General features: G+C 39.7%; 1 protein-coding gene across 3 annotated transcripts in view; it reads left to right on the forward strand.

The window, feature by feature from the left end:
- gdap2 (ganglioside induced differentiation associated protein 2) overlaps positions 1-13,546 on the forward strand; it is a 21,436-nt gene extending 7,890 nt beyond the window's left edge. For all 3 annotated transcript variants that reach the window (XM_027164265.2, XM_027164264.2, XM_027164263.2), the window contains exons 8-14: positions 429-579; positions 793-869; positions 3,418-3,494; positions 3,595-3,734; positions 5,407-5,461; positions 6,035-6,178; positions 12,276-13,546. In XM_027164265.2, the coding sequence (XP_027020066.1) occupies positions 429-579; positions 793-869; positions 3,418-3,494; positions 3,595-3,734; positions 5,407-5,461; positions 6,035-6,178; positions 12,276-12,296 (665 nt within the window). In that variant the 3' untranslated portion in view covers positions 12,297-13,546. The remainder of the gene's footprint in view (positions 1-428; positions 580-792; positions 870-3,417; positions 3,495-3,594; positions 3,735-5,406; positions 5,462-6,034; positions 6,179-12,275) is intronic.
- Positions 13,547-17,036: the final 3,490 nt, after the last annotated feature.

Below are 17,036 nucleotides of genomic sequence, written 5' to 3' on the forward strand. Positions count from 1 at the left end.
TAAGTGGCTGAAAAGGATCATATGATGCCGTTATCAGAAAACCAAAATTTCACTTTCAACAACTTGAAAATACATCTGCATTTAATTTAGTCCTGATGTCACCTTGGTTCTGTTTTCTTTACTTTTCAAAAAAAGAGGTCTGGTACTGTTTTCAACCATGACTTTTCTTGGAAACCTTTAAAAACCAGAAAAAGGCTCGCTTACGGTAATCTTGGAACAGGAGAGATTTAAAAACATCTTGTGTACCACTGTGACTGAAGTGGTCCTTTAAGAGCCAGGTATTATGTATCAGAAGTCATCGGGTTCCACATCTCAGTCTCTGACTTATGAATTTTATTATGATTTTTTTTTTTTGACTTGGTAGATCATGTCTGTGACTTGAACATTTCCCGACAACAAGATTGCGTGTGTGCATGTGTGTATTTCAGATGGCTCTGAGCATGATTCTGAAGACTCTGACCTGGTACTTGTGGGCAATCATGCTTTTGCAAAAATGGAGGGAGATGTAGACAAGCAGCGAAAACTCATTCTTCAGGGTCAGCTCTCTGAAGCTTCCCAACAGAAACAGCACCAGAGGAAGTAAGAACTTTCCCTATACTGTACACTTCCAAGAACTCTAAATGAAGTTACATTCATTCTTTGAGATTTGGGGTTCTGATACCAGGTTGACCTTTAATCCTAAAATAAGACTTAAGTCTTGCCTTTTCCTATTATCTGCAGTTTTGTTTATCACATTTTAGTCATTTTGATGACTGTATTGAAGTTTTCTTAGGAGTTTGAATTGTCTTGCAGCTATAACCGCTGGCTGTGCAGAGCACGAGCAGAGGACCTCTCGGACATAGCAGCACTAAAGGCCTTATACCAAACAGGTCTGTTTCAGCTTTCCAGCCTTCTGTTCATCATATGAGACAAGCAAGCATGCACTTGCTCAAGAGACAGCAAGAGAGAGAGAGCGAGAGCACAAGCAAGAGAGCGAGAGCACAAGCAAGAGAGCGAGAGCACAAGCGAGAGCGAGAGCACAAGCGAGAGCGAGAGCACAAGCGCGAGAGAGAGAGCACAAGCGCGAGAGAGAGAGCACAAGCGCGAGAGAGAGAGCACAAGCGCGAGAGAGAGAGCACAAGCGCGAGAGAGAGAGCACAAGCGCGAGAGAGAGAGCACAAGCGCGAGAGCGAGAGCACAAGCGCGAGAGCGAGAGCACAAGCGCGAGAGAGAGAGCACAAGCGCGAGAGAGAGAGCACAAGCGAGAGAGAGAGAGAGCGAGAGCACAAGCGAGAGAGAGAGAGAGCGAGAGCACAAGCGAGAGAGAGAGAGAGCGAGAGCACAAGCGCGAGAGAGCGAGAGCACAAGCGAGCGAGAGAGAGAGAGAGCACAAGCGAGCGAGAGAGAGAGAGAGCACAAGCGAGCGAGAGCACAAGCGAGCGAGAGCACAAGCGAGCGAGAGCACAAGCGAGAGAGAGCGAGAGAGAGAGAGCGAGAGAGAGAGCGAGAGAGAGAGCGAGAGCACAAGCGAGAGCGAGAGAGAGCGAGAGAGAGCGAGAGCACAAGCGAGAGAGAGCGAGAGAGAGAGCGAGAGCACAAGCGAGAGAGAGCGAGAGAGAGAGCGAGAGCACAAGCGAGAGAGAGAGAATGTATCATCACGTTCCAGAAATGTGGGATTAATGAGCACATCCATGTCTTGTTTATTAATCTCTTTTCTCTCTGTCTCTCCTCACACACTAACTCATTCTCTTTCTTTCTTTTTTTTACTCTCTCATTGTGTGTCTCAGTGCACATGTGTGTGCTGGATCTTCTCACTGCATGTGTTTGCTAACTGGGCAGGAAGCCTTAGTTCCAGCTCATTGAGCACACCAGCGGGGGATTCTGTAATCCGTTTCTCTCGCTTTGCAATTTCGGGATCAAAAATAGACCCCAAAGTAATGGTTGCTGTGGTGATGTTTTCGATCATCTCTGAGTTGTCCTGGTTAGGTAATGTCATCGCTGTATGTGGTGAGCTACCCTACTGAGTATAAAACAGACAGCCGTGTCGCTGTGTAGGCATTATCCGAAACGGCGTAATCACTCATTACAGATGAAATTTAAACAAACTCCCGTCATTGAAAGATAATACGACAGTCATTTAGGGGGTTTTTACACCTGGTCACATGCGTTTTCTGTGATCCGATAGCTATCCGATGGTAAAAAGACCAGTTGTAAATGCCCTCCGAAACGGTTTCGAGACGGATATAAATCAGATCGCACAAACCACTTCAGGAGGTGGTCTGGGACGCATTTCAGATGAAACTGGACAGGTGTAAATGCATGTGGTTGTTCAAGCCACATACGTCAGCGCTATACTCCTCCCAAACGGAAGTACGTCACTCGCAGGTGACTCGCGAGTCGTGCATCGCGCCAGAAACAAATACGTTTTCCCACCAGCGCAGGCTGCCAGCGAAAATGCAGCAAACAGTAAATGCTGTTTTTTGTAGCAATCGCGTACACCAAAGCGTGTTCCATTTCAATTACCCCGGAAATGAGGTGAGAAATATTTGCATATTGTGCGGGAGTAAAAAAAGATCGGATTGATATCCGATTCGCCAAGACGCATTTATGTGGCCTAATGTAAATGGAACAGTTTTAACAAATCAGATAGCTATTGGATCAGAGACAACACATGAAGTGACCAGGTATAAAAAGGCCCTTAGTCACTGCTGATTGGCAGGACCTCAGTAATTGACTCTGGCACTTGACTAAAAGGGGGCACACTGTAATTGTATTAATATCTAGATCTGACCTCTAATAACTGATCTGGCTGAATGGATTCCAAAATTTGGAAGGGGGCGGCCCAAGGGGTTATGGGGCCCCAGGCGAGACCATGAAATCGGGCCCCACTGGTGTAAAAATTGTCATAGCACTGCAATTTGACAAGTGAAAATACAGAATAATTACTATAGGGTGATAGTGTTCTGTGTACTGTTTTTGAACCTTATTATAGTACATTTTGTTTAGTATTTAAGAATTTTACCACAGTGTACTATAGTAAATGATATTGTATAATAGTCTTTTTTTCATGTGGGTTCATTTTTAGGGTGATGGACAATTTTTATGTTTTTAAATTAGCATAGAATTTAAACAATATAAAGTAGAACATACCTTTACTTTGGGCTTGCTTTTCTTCCTCTGCTTTTCTCTTTTTTTCTCTTTTCAGCTCCTGAAAGATACCGTTTTGATGCCATGGTTTGCCTACCACCGCAGCCTCATTAAAATAAGTCTTATTTTTTATCTGAAAGATGTCTTTTTCAGCGGGCCCCAGGAAATCGCCCGTATTGCCTGTCGGACAGCCGGCCCTGGTTAAAACAGAGGACGAGTGCAGCTTGGACAGTTTGTTATCCAGACCTTTTTCACATGTATTTACCCATGATGCTTTGTTTTTTGCTACAGGTGTTGACAGGTGTGGCAGAACCGTAATGGTGCTTGTAGGCAGAAATATTCCAGTAACTCTCATCGATGTGGAGAAGGTAAAATTTACTACATGTATTCATTTATCAACAACATATGTTCACCTTTTAGGATGATTTTAGGATGTGTATTTCTCTCTCTTTCTCTCTCTCTCTTTAGGCTTTGTTATATTTTATCCACGTAATGGATCACATCGCAGTAAAGGAATACGTGATGGTGTATTTCCACACACTCACCGGTGAACATAATCACCTAGACACCGACTTCCTCAAGAGGCTCTATGACATTGTTGATGTGAAGTAAGAAGTCATTTATCGCGTTACATCTTTTATTGCAGAACTGTCTGCAGATTCCACTTAGACAGCTTATAAGCCTTTGCGAGCTTTGGGAATTGATTTTGTTTTGGAAAATCAGCTCCATTTCTTTATGGCAGAGCAATCAACAAATGAACCAACAATTGTTGGGATTTATCTTGTGTTCTGTGTTTACAATGTGGTTCGGTCACTTCAAACTCCCAACAATAAAACCTCGGCATTGTAAAGCCAGTTACTGCACAAACTTTTGGGAGATGGGGAGGCTTCATAATTTGTGCTTCCTAAGCCTGCTCTCCATTATCTAGATTTACAGTGAGGATCTTGACCTTCTTGCACTTGGATGAAGAGCGCAGCCAATTGGATGAAGAGTACTTGGATTCCAGCTTTCATACCTGCTCTTTTGTCACCCTGCCATACCGTGTGCCAGATTGTTATTTGAATGCAGCCAAGAGGATGTAGTTTAGACTCAGAAGAGAGAAATGAAATTTTGTTTGGGGAAATTGGCTGGGGTTTTTGGCTCCTGCGTATAAAGTTTAGGGACTGACTATATTCGCTTTGATACTCAATAAATCAGAGCCTGTGACAACTCTGATGCGTCGTCTTTCTCCATATGAGAAACAGGTGTATGCAAGAGGTGGTGTCATGTTGTGGGTGCTGTACTGTAGAATTTCATTTCCTTTTAATTTGATGTCACACAAAAGTACATGTGACTATCCAGGCTAGGGGCTTTCCTGATCTGGTTTTGGGTTTCTGTTTTGGTGCTTCAGCATTAATAGGAAGTTATGACTGAGCATGAGATCATGATGCGTACTTTGTGTTATCAGGATGCGCTGGATGCACTAATGCCTCAAAAATAGAAAACGGAAGTGTTTACGGTCAAAAAAACTCAGCACTGCTACAAAGTGGGAATGTTACCAAGCCTCCGTATTTTTGATAATCAGACTTTTATCTTGCCTTTTGCTTCAGCTGTGTTCAACTGTATCAGGAAATTCGACGCGTAAGGAGATCTCTCACATAAGACTCCTACCCTGGCTCTGTTCTTCACTCTTGCAGTAATAGAGTTTTAATTCCGATGGCCTTTTGGTTGGCCAAAGGTTGGCTCATTTTTTTTCAACTCCTGAAACCTATTAGTTTGTAGGTACATCTGTATTGACCTTTACCCACATCAGTATAAATAGTAATGTGCCATGTTTTGAATGATCTTCAGTGCTTTATGAACATAAAGAGTGCTGTTCTGTAAAGTATGGAGGGATTTTCCGACTGCCACAAGCTCATGTAGCCTAGTGACACTAAGAGGAAGCTGAAGAAACATATTGCTGTCTGTAGCACAGGCTCTTTTAGGTTCAAAGAGGATATGAATTGGATGTTGTGCCTTTTGTGTAAAGGTCATGTCAAAAAGCTTTTATTGTCATTTCAACCATATATAGCTGTTGCAGGATACAGTGAAATGTGAGGTGAATGGAAAGTCTGTGTCGTTGGATCACACTTTTCCAGATTTTGGTCTACAGTGTTGATGATGTCCCTGTGTGTAGTCTATATAGCGATGTAGGCTTTTGACCAAAGTAACACAAATTTAAAGTGTAGCATTCTGCAACGAATTATTTCCCACTAGTTTCATCTGTTCTGTATCATAAATGCATCTCCATGTCTTTTCCAGGTTTAAAAAAAATCTGAAGGCTTTCTACTTTGTTCATCCATCGTTTCGTTCCAAGGTAATTTGTTAGAAAATGCTACAGCCTTGTTTCTGTTTTGAAATGTCAGGCTTGGTAAAGTATTTCTGTCTACACTTGCAGTGTTGCATCTGTAATGTGATTGACTTTCTCTTATTCATATGAACTGCATTCCCATGTGTTTCACGCACAATCATCTGGGAAGCTTCATTTTTTAATGTTAAATGGTCTACAGTTCACTGTAAAGGAATCCACATGTTTTTTAGTAGTGCTTTTGTGAATTTTGGTTTATAACCCACTGCAATCCAGCGTACAGTTCCTCTTAAGACCGTGTAGGACTAGCTTAATGATTTAGTAAGATAAAAAATGACTGGTTTTATTATAGACTCAGTTGGTACACCAAAGTATGTCCTCTTTAAGGGTTTTGCTGTAAGATTGTTTTACAGTGACAGTACAGTACATAGCACAAACCACAGCCTCATGAGAGTTGGTCTATTGTTGCATAGCGACACAATCTGAGGAAGAAGGGATCGAAAAGACTTTAGTTTAATGTTCTGTTCAATATCTTTTAAGAGAGACTGGAAATGGTACTGAGTTCTTACTCCAATGTTTCAGGTGTCCACATGGTTCTTCACTACCTTCAGTGTTCCTGGAGTGAAGGACAAGGTCCATCACATAGAGACGCTGCAGCAGCTCTTCACTTGCATCTTACCTGAGCAGATAGACATCCCTCCCTTTGTTCTGGAGTATGACACCAGGGTGAGCTCACACACTCACACACATACTCACGCACTCGCACTTGCGCACTCGCACACACGTACTCCCGCACACACGTACTCCCGCACACACGTACTCCCGCACACACGTACTCCCGCACACACGTACTCCCGCACACACGTACTCCCGCACACACATACTCCCACACACACATACTCACGCACTCACACACGCGCACACACACATACTCATGCACTCACACACTCACACTCGCGCTCACACGCACACACATACTCACGCACTCGTGCACACGCGTACTCCGCACGCACACACGCACACACTCTCACACACACACACTATCACACACATACACTCTCACACACACACACACACTATCACACACATACACTCTCACTCACACACTCAGATTCTCTCTCTCTCACACTCACACACTCACATTCTCTCTCTCTCACATTCTCTCTCTCTCACACTTTCACATTCACTCACACTTTCGCATTCTCTCACACTCACACTTTCGCATTCTCTCACACTCACACTTTCGCATTCTCTCACACTCACACTTTCGCATTCTCTCTCACTCACACTCTCTCTCACTCACACACTCACACAAAACCCCATAACCACACTCCAAAATCTAGTGGAAAGCCTTAACAGGAGTCGAACTTAAAGCTTGTTCATAAGTAGGCAAGGGAGTTAAAATAAACAAATCTGATTGGTTGGTAAACAATAGAAGGTTGGCTCATAGAAGAGTTTTCATTTGGTTCAGATTCTATGCAGGTTGATTTTTTTTTCAATGAAAGAAAATGAGATTACATCCAGGATGAGGCAATTTTCTGTAATTTTCTACTAATACCTCCAATACCTTTGCATTCATATTTCAGTTTTATTAGTGGTTGTGTTTAGAAAGAGAGTTATGGACATTAGAGTGTCATGATCTCTAAACTGTGCTGTGCTGAGAGAGTGGAACTGTGGGGAAATGGAACTTCCAGATTTTTTTTCTTTTTTTTTTTTTGTTTTTGTCTTTTGGAAGCTGTCATAAACATAAGCAGGACCAGACTAGTATCTACATGTAGGATGCAGGTCAGTGAAAGGTTTTTCCCCCTTGTATAACTGTTTTCATGGTTTGCATGAGTAATGTGTAATAAAACAAACATGTATACAACCTGACATTCCTGCAGGGGAAAATGTCCGGGTTTTCTTTGGTGACTTCTCTTTTTGGTGATTTAAAAGAAACAACAAATATGTAAGACTGCAGACACAAAACATATGTGTACTCTGAGTTAAATTACTCAGTGATCATTTTAAAATTTAGGCTTCATACTTCCAAGATATCACGCAAATCATAATTTCTGATCCGAGTCTCTAGATGCGATATGTCTTCGAAAGTAAGATTGAGAAAACGGGTCTGAGCAACAGAGAGCTGTGTGACACTGACAGCACAGCTCCATCATTGCTGAATACAAGTCACGCTAGCAGAGTTGCCAGGGATGTGGGGGAATTTGTTTTCATGCCACATTGGACTAATTTGGAAAAACAAATCAGAAATATGTGCATGACATGGTGAATACTAGTTTGGGTTCATTTAAAGGCTTTGCATGTGGTTTGTGAGATGTAGTCTGGTGGAGATCTTTTTCTCTCAACACTGCATCCCAGTGCACATTCACATTAGCTCTTTTATAATGTCAAATGTAAAAAATTAATTGAAAACAGAAATATGACACACAGAGAATGTTTAGTTTTGCTGTTTTAAAAATCCATCATATCAAAACACCAGAGCAAAATCGTATCAAACTTCCATTTTGTGTTCTAAGCATAGGATATAACATGGATCACGTTTGCCATTTGTTTTGTCACGATAAATTTGACCAATGATAACATCTCAGATATCTTGGAGCATAAATGGACATTCGGTGTAAATTGACACATCTTTACAAAGCCATACAAAAGTAATTATTGGTGAGGTCTGGGGTGCAGGCAGAGTTCTAGTTCATCACAAAGGCATTCAGTGGGTTTCAGGTCAGGGCTTTGTGCAGGACACTCCAGTTCCTCTACTCCAAACTTGGTAAACCGTGTCTTCATGGAGTTCAGACTGTGACCAGAGGCATTGTCTTGTTGGAATAGATCTGGGCCTCTTAGTTCCAGTGAAGGGAAATTGTAAAGCTACAGCATACAAAGACGTACTGTACAATTGTGTGCTTCCTAATTTGTGTCAATAGTTTGGGGGAAGAACCAAGTATGGGTTTGATGGTCAGATGTCCACATATGTTTGGCCATATAGTGTGTTTCTGTTTATTTTTCTGTTTCACATACTGAACACGATTGTTAGACTGTAATTTGACACATCCCAAGTAATAGTAACATGAATCCACCTTGACGTAAACTGTATTGTGGTTTAATGGCCACTGTTTTCTTAGGAATATTGTCACATATGCCTTATCATAGCTCTTTGGAAAGGCAACATTTTCCATATTTACTCTGTTTTTTTTTTGTTTGTTTTTTTTCTCCCTGTGGCGCTAATCAAGTTTCCATAATATACTCTTTCAAGTGTTGGCAGTGCATTGATTAAATATTTACTTTATTACTCATGTTCTCTACTATAAGGCAAATCGATCGGTTTGTAGGCAAAGGCGTGCAATTTCTTTTGGCAGCTGGATTGGTGAATTTGCTGACAGATGATGCGTTCCTCTGCTTGTCTGCACTTGGTGTGAGGCTGAAACTTGAAATGGGTGCAGCTGCAGTTTCGAAGTGCTGTTAGACCAAATGGCGTGTGTGTGGCGTGTGTGTGGCGTGTGGCGTGTGTGTGTGTGGCGAGTGTGTGTGTGTGTGTGTGTGGCGAGTGTGTGTGTGTGTGTGTGTGTGTGTGTGTGTGTGTGTGGCGAGTGTGTGTGTGTGTGGCGTGTGTGTGTGTGTGTGTGTGTGTGTGTGTGTGGCGAGTGTGTGTGTGTGTGTGTGTGTGTGTGTGGCGAGTGTGTGTGTGTGTGTGTGGCGAGTGTGTGTGTGTGGCGAGTGTGTGTGTGTGTGTGTGTGGCGAGTGTGTGTGTGTGTGTGTGTGTGGCGAGTGTGTGTGTGTGTGTGTGTGTGGCGAGTGTGTGTGTGTGTGTGTGGCGAGTGTGTGTGTGTGTGTGTGGCGAGTGTGTGTGTGTGGCGAGTGTGTGTGTGTGAGGGCAAGAAAGCATGCAGACGTACAGTTCACTTCACTTTGTCTAAGCTACAGACCTTAAAACACAATTACTCTTAAATCCCTCTTGTTTTTTAAACAGATGCCAGTGATTAGAAATAAACTGCACAAACCTGGTAAAAACCGTAGTTACTCGTCTTTTATGTGTCTTACAGTAACTTTGCCATTCTGGTGTTAAAACAACCATTTAACACTTGAGTACTTATCATTTAAGACTTGAATTGGCCTTTTTATAGAAGGAGAAGCCTGTATTGTTGGCATGAATACATTACAGCACAGTGGAATACTTTCCTAATCATATTCCAGCTTTGGAGGTTTGGGTTAGAGCACAGAAGTAACTATGATACAGAGCCCCTAGAGCAGAGAGGGTTAAGGGCCTTGCTCAAGGGCTAACTGAGGTTAAATAGTTTGTTTTATGGGATTTGTAGAAGTACATGGTTCGTCCTTTCTGTTCTTTACATGGTTCGTCCTTTCTGTTCTTTACATGGCTCGTCCTTTCTGTTCTTTACATGGCTCGTCCTTTCTGTTCTTTACATGGCTCGTCCTTTCTGTTCTTTACATGGCTCGTCCTTTCTGTTCTTTACATGGTTCGTCCTTTCTGTTCTTTACGTGGTTCGTCCTTTCTGTTCTTTACGTGGTTCGTCCTTTCTGTTCTTTACGTGGCTCGTCCTTTCTGTTCTTTACGTGGCTCGTCCTTTCTCTGTCAAGTTCTATGCGAGTTGTCTAGTAAGATATGGCCACTTTATGAGCATGTCTGCTGTTTGTTTCTTATTTCTTCAATCTAGGGTTGCTTCATTGGGTTTGTATTTTTATACAATACTTTCATTAGTTTATATATAAACAAACTTGGCTTTGTTTCTGCAAAGAAATGCATTAATGCATTCAAGTCAAAATGAGCTGTTCACTAAAGTTCATTAAACCTTACTAAAACCTTCAATTTTATGTGATGGTTTTCTCTGCTAAGCTGAAAAAGCAAAATTTTGACTTTTGGTAACTTTTTTTTTGTTACCAAACATTTATATCACACATTTTTATGTATGGTTTAGTCACAATGACTTGAGAATAAATCAGATTATAAAAGAGGCATAATATATCAGTTAACCCCAATTGGTGCATTTACTGTTACATTACCACCATGTCAATTTTCACTCATACACACACACACACACACACACACACACACACACACCTGTAGGAAGTGGCTCTGTGCATTTTCAATATTCTTTGTCTTTCTTAGCTACCCAATATGACCATGATCAGTACACCCATTGCTAAACAGTGAAAATAACTCAGGGGTTAAATGCCCTAGACAATAACTCCAAAAATGTGTGAAATCTGCTTACAAATACTTTTTGAAGTGCTTAAAATCAATTGGTCACAAACACAGCAGAATAATCTGCTTTACCCCCCACTAAACCCTTGGGCGGTTGGACTGGCCACTGACATCTCTAAACAACAGAGATGCAGAGATTAACTTCGGTCATACCATTTTATTATACCGATTATAGTAAAAGTTTTCATTCTATTAGATAAAAGCTGCTGTGATGAGAAACAGGATCTTTCCCTATAAAACCTAGTCACCAGATAGCTTCACTATAAGCACAGATGTATGTTCATGCTGTTCACTGCTAAAGAAAAGTAGATCCACATTTATTTATAATATAAGGTGTCAATAATAATATATGTCTACGTTATTAATATGGAAAGAGGTTTTTGTTCATGAGTAGATTATCCTACTCCTTCTGCTGTATGACATCCAATTGAAATCCAAAACGTATCACATTTACTTGTTAAACTGCACAGAGCTGGAAAACAATCATGCACATCACCCTGCATGCTTCTCAATCGTTTTTAAACGCAAGTATGATTTGCGTAAAGCCAGCTAAGTTCACACAGGCCAAATGAATGCATGTAATATGATGTTTTGATGGGTGATGTATGCAGTGGGTGCGCTTTATTTTTGCTCTCGTGCTTTGGGGTCATTTGTCCCCATAAGCCGCCTTCACACTGCACACGACAGACGGACACGACTGTCGCATTTCGCCCCTAGTGGCAGTCGCACGGAATGCGCAATATGATCGTGTAGACGTCAACATAACCCGAAACACCCGAAAATAACCACGAAAATCTTCTCCATTAAGGCGTAACTCTTGAACTAAACGGTGATACTCGCCGAGACATTTTCTCCGAGTCAGGTAGTGTTTTTATCCACACTGATTTGCAATATTTTCTTTTGCGTCTCCAGCAAAAGAAGAGCGAAAGCAAGAGCCTGTATTCTCCCTCCGTTTATCATGGTGAATGAAGGAATTAATTAATGACGGAGTAAATACAAACAACCAATACAACAATAAATCCAGAGAGACCATGAATAAGTTTTGAGGAAACATTGACACAACATTTAAAAATAAGACAATATAAATATTAATACTTTCTTACTTTTTTTATCAATAACAATGTATTTAAAACAAAAAAAGATTGTTTTTGATAAAGTTTAAAAATGACTAAAGTTAATATTAACACTGTTTAATAATTCTTATCACCTCGCGCATACGAACCTGATCGGACAACATTGGAATACATCACATCCGGTCGGCATATCGGATGCAGCGTAGTCGCACAAGTATCGGCGGTCGTTTGTCGTGTGCAGTGTGAAGGCGGCTTTAGTGTTGATTTGCAATGACACTTTTTAGTTATTCCAACTGAGAAACTTTATCCTTAGTCTGAACTGTAGTCGGTTCCAGGATGATGCCCACATTCATGACGAACCAGAAATAACAGTGTGTTTAGAATTAACTTTAGAATTTCTCTACTAATGACTTCGGAGCACTAATCCTTATCATTCAGCAGACTCCGTGTCCTCAGTAGACCTATACCAGATGTCTTGGCTGTGTTTGTGGATATGGTTATGCTAACATTTTTTTTTTTCTTTTCTTTTTTTAGATGAATGGCTCATGCAGATGAAATTCCCACTCACCACGCCTATAAAGCAAACCCTCTAGGTGGATTTAACTGGACTTTCTTTGAATGCCCAGCATTTGCTTGAGCTCACAGAGTATGGGTGTGTTGCCATAAAGAAGTCTGTCCCTCCCATCAATCTACTAAAGGAGACCAACTCAGTTGCCTTTCTTCCAGTCATGACGTTTGACATAGTCGCTGTGCTCAAACTATTTGCACTAGTAATATTTCACTGACTGACTGATTGCATGTGATTGTGTAACAGAAAGGTAAATTGTTAAATGCCTTCAGATGTCCTGTTTCCCAGCAGCATACGAAACCTCTCTACGTTTGTGTTTGGTGAGCACAGATCCTTCACGACTAACACTTACTTTCATTCTTATTTCACACCATCTGGTTACTGCTAGTGGTATCCTTCATGAGCTGCTTTATTTTGTTTTTTGTTTTTATTTTAAATGTGATTACATATAAATTGCCATGACTGGACCGTAGCCAAATGAACTTGAAATGACGTTAATTAAAAATGATTGTTCTTTAAATATTTCAATGAAATATTTTTATGTTCTCATTCTTGCACACTAACAGACAGTCAGGCTTTTAGTATTGTCCCTTTCTACTTCAGGTTTTCTTTTTAATCCAGCTTTTTTTTTTTTTGATCCTTTGTTAGTTTTGGATTTATTATTAAATATTTTAGTCCTTATAGGTCTTACTGACATGAGTACAAAAGGTGTATGCTTGCACATGAAACACAACTAGGCTCCCTTGCTCTTTTTCTTTCTAATGGGAAAGAAAAACAAGACTTACACCGACCGTGTTGACAGCAGTGTGAATTTGAGCACCTGTGCTGAGCAATAAAATTTGCTTTAACAAATTTAGGTCCTGATCATTTTGTAGTGTCGTTCTAAAGGAGTTGTATCAGTATCTGTATCAGTCACCTACGTCAGTATCTGAGTTAAATGTGTTGTTGTTGTTTTTTTCTTATTATTTATTTATCTCCCCACACAAACACAATGGTAAGTCATCCTCAGTCCTGTGCGTTTGGTATTTTTACAGAAATCTACAATGAAATGTTTTTAATGTGCAATATAACATGGAAGCATCTGTAGTCCCAAACCTTTATTTCTGTAATTGTTCTCTACATTGTATACTCATTGCTGTTTGAATGTGAAAGTGATTCTTGCTGTATATAAAATCATTTAGAATATACATTTTAGATGAATAGAAAGCGAACAAAATAAATAACCTTTCCACTTTTATTTTGACCTTCTAGTCGTTTATCATAATATAAATATTGAAATAACAAACAAATACATTTATTAATCATATCTAACCAAGATAAGATAAATTGAAGCTCAGTCTGTCAGTGGACAACACCACTATGCAAAAAATGCAGGAAATGTGTTTTTCAGAAGATCTGGTGAGGAACAGGTGTCTGCAAGATGTAACCCATCAAAAAGAAAAGAGAAGAGCCTGTGGCTGTGGAGTTCAGATTTCTGCACACTTTATCATTAGACAGAAAGGTGCATATTCATTATTTGGAAAACTGTACAAGCCAAACAAGGTTAGGTGTATTAGCAGGTGTCTAGTGGCTCGTTCGGTCACTCGGACAGAGTGACATTTTCCATCGCTGGTTCCAAAGAAACACGTTCCACTGTGCAAGAAGCCCAGAGCTCTGACCTTTATTAAAACCAATATGGGCCTTGTTGATCTCCTCCTCTCAATATCACACTGTAATGCTGTATCAAATATATCATTCATCCATCCTTTGTATCCTCCTGAATCTTGGTTTATTTATTAATAAACAGTAGAGTAGAATATACTAATGTTTTATGACCGTATGGGCTGGTGAACTGAGATTCAGCTCCGTGTGTGTGCTGACTAAAATGAATCGATCCTTCACAGCCTTCAATGTGTTTATGAGTGGGATTAGCAGCCATGAGAAGCTTTAGTGAACTCGGGGACACCTGGACAGAATTAATTCCGCTTTTTGTGAATCGGGGCCGGCATCAAAAGGAGATCAAAATCCTGAACAAAACAAAATTAGCACGGAGTGGAGTGTTTCACAGCATGTGGAAAACCTAGGACATGTGGCCTGTATGCTTTTACATCAGCACTGTCCTCCAGTAACCTCTCAAATGTGAAGTAAATGACTGAGATTAAAGAGAGAAAGCCTGGCAACTTCTGATCCTGCTGCAAATACAGATGAGACAGAAGAGTCAATCAACATACTGTGTAGAAAAATCAGACCTACATCTTCTGGTGATTAGTTGTAGAGATGCAGAGATGATGGTTCCTGAATCACCTGAATGTGTATTTAATGTGGAAAGTTTATTATATGTTTAATCATTCAAACATTATGATTAAAATCAGTTTTTGTGTGTGGCATCTCTTACTCTGGATGACAGCTCATGATTGACAGGAACAAAAAGTAATAGCATTTGCCAAAGCCATATAGTAAAGAAGAGGTAGATTAGTTTTTCATTTCCAGTAACTATCATTCAGTTTTAAACTGTCCGCTTGTGAATGAATTAGATTTATTGTTCTCAGTTTGGAGTAGAGGGGACATCAGTGCTCTGTGAAGTACAAGTTAGGACAAGTTGAATTTAACGGCAGTTTCAGTAAAATGGGTTTGAAAAATAATGATTTTGAAAAAAAAAAAAATCCTCTGTAGTTAGTCTGTACCTTTTTTTTTTCTAAAAAGAGCCATTGCAATTAGCCAAAAGAACAAAAATGCATACAGATTCGATTGTGGGATGTTTTGGTGCCCCGTGTTAGAATATTTGCCCCAACCAGCTGCATAAATAATAACTGCATAAAGAATATACTGTAGAGCTCAACCAAAATTCTGCTTTTTCCAATATTCTGTGTACAAACGGCCAGCAAACAATAATCTGATTCCAATTTAAAAAAGAATGGAATGTACAGTGGTGTGAAAAAGTGTTGGCCCCTTCCTGATTTATTTTTTTTATTATTTTTGCATGTTTGTCACACTTTTCAGATTATCAAACACACTTAAATATTAGTCAAAGATTACACCAAACCTACATGGCCCTGTGTGAAAAAGTGCTTGCCCCTAAACCTAATAACTGGTTGGGTCACCCTTATCAGCAAGAACTGCAATCAAGCAGGGGGGCAAACACTTTTCACACAGGGCCATGCAGGTTTAGATTTTGTTTTAGCTTAATAATAAAAACCTTCATTTAAAATCTGCATGTTGTGTTTACTATCTTTGTCTAATATTTAAATGTGTTTGATGATCGGAATCATTAAAGTGTGATAAATGTGTAAAAAAATAAAAACAGGAAGGGGGCCAACACTTATTCACAGTCTCATTAGGAACAGTGTTAGGACATTTGATTTAGTTAGAATGTATGAAACTGTGTGTGGCATCTGTTTCTAAGAGAAGCTTTAAGACTGAAGATAGGACAACATGTAAACTTAAGCCAAGTGAAAGATGAGGAATAAACAAAACAGAAAATTAAATGAGAAATAAATGAGTTCAGGACCCAAGCAGAGTCTAGCAGGAAACTACAAGATAAGATTTGTTGTGTAGACTTACTGATATAGCTGACATCACTTTACCAGAAACATCTGAGAGAGTATTTGAGAGAGCCAGAATGCTAAGAGGCTTATTTTCTGGCAAAAGCTTGATGTACCAAAGTAGCTAATGGATTTGAAGGGTTGGCTGAGACCAAACAAGTACCAACTTCTACTGCTTTCAAAGGATTTCAAAGGGGTGTGAATGTGAATTAAACTGAAGCTCTTAGAAGAAATCCACTGATGATTCAGAAACAGATTAATGATTGTGAGTCCTTAATAAAAGCATTCGATATTATAACTGACAGTGAAAATATAATGCTACATGTGTCCTATAGCAAGCTGCAAAGTCAGAAACATCTTGCAAAAAGAAGAAAGAAGAAGAAGAGGACTGAAACTGAGTTTAGAGCAAGCAAAACATTTTTTTGGTTTAGCCTGGAATCATTTCTGCATTTGGTCCTAACACTAAATAACAAACACAAATATACATTTACACTAACGGCCATCTTATGGTTTCTTGCCTTTACCTTGTGTAATCGTTTAGCATCAGCAATTTTATCTAATGGTTTGACACCTGAAAAGCCTGCAGGAATTGTGTGATGCAATCATGTAAACATTTAGCAGAATCTCCATGGAAAGATTTCAAAATTCTGTGAGTCAATGCCAGTTTAAGAGTAAAGCAAAGCTCTAGCCAGTAGTGCTGTGCAGTGTTCCTAATAAAGTGCTCAGTGAGTGTACATTCCCAAAGCACATGCACACAGATGTAGAAAAGTAGCTCAGAATATTAGCATCAGTACAATCGCAATCTCTACAGAACACAACTTGGACTTTAGTGATGACACTGTAGTTACAGTAGTTGTTTTGACACCATATTTACTTCAGCCTTTGCATGTGAAAACTACCTGTTAAAATGTACACACCCTGCATAAGTGATCATTTTAAGATTGCTTTTAAGAAAGTAATGTTAATGACCTTGAATGTTGATGAATGAGTTTCTAGAAAAACATTTTCTGTTATTCTCAAAATATACGGAAATATAAGAGTTTGTTTTTATACATTTCCTGAAAGACTTTCATTAATATACAAATGTACACATGCTGCAAAATGACATGTGCTATATGATTATATGACATGTTTATGGTATGTATATCATTATTATTATTATTATTATTATTTTTAATTATTATTTATTTATTTATCTATTATTTA

The sequence above is a fragment of the Tachysurus fulvidraco genome, chromosome 6, assembly GCF_022655615.1.
Source record: "Tachysurus fulvidraco isolate hzauxx_2018 chromosome 6, HZAU_PFXX_2.0, whole genome shotgun sequence".
In the NCBI taxonomy this organism is placed as follows: domain Eukaryota; kingdom Metazoa; phylum Chordata; class Actinopteri; order Siluriformes; family Bagridae; genus Tachysurus; species Tachysurus fulvidraco.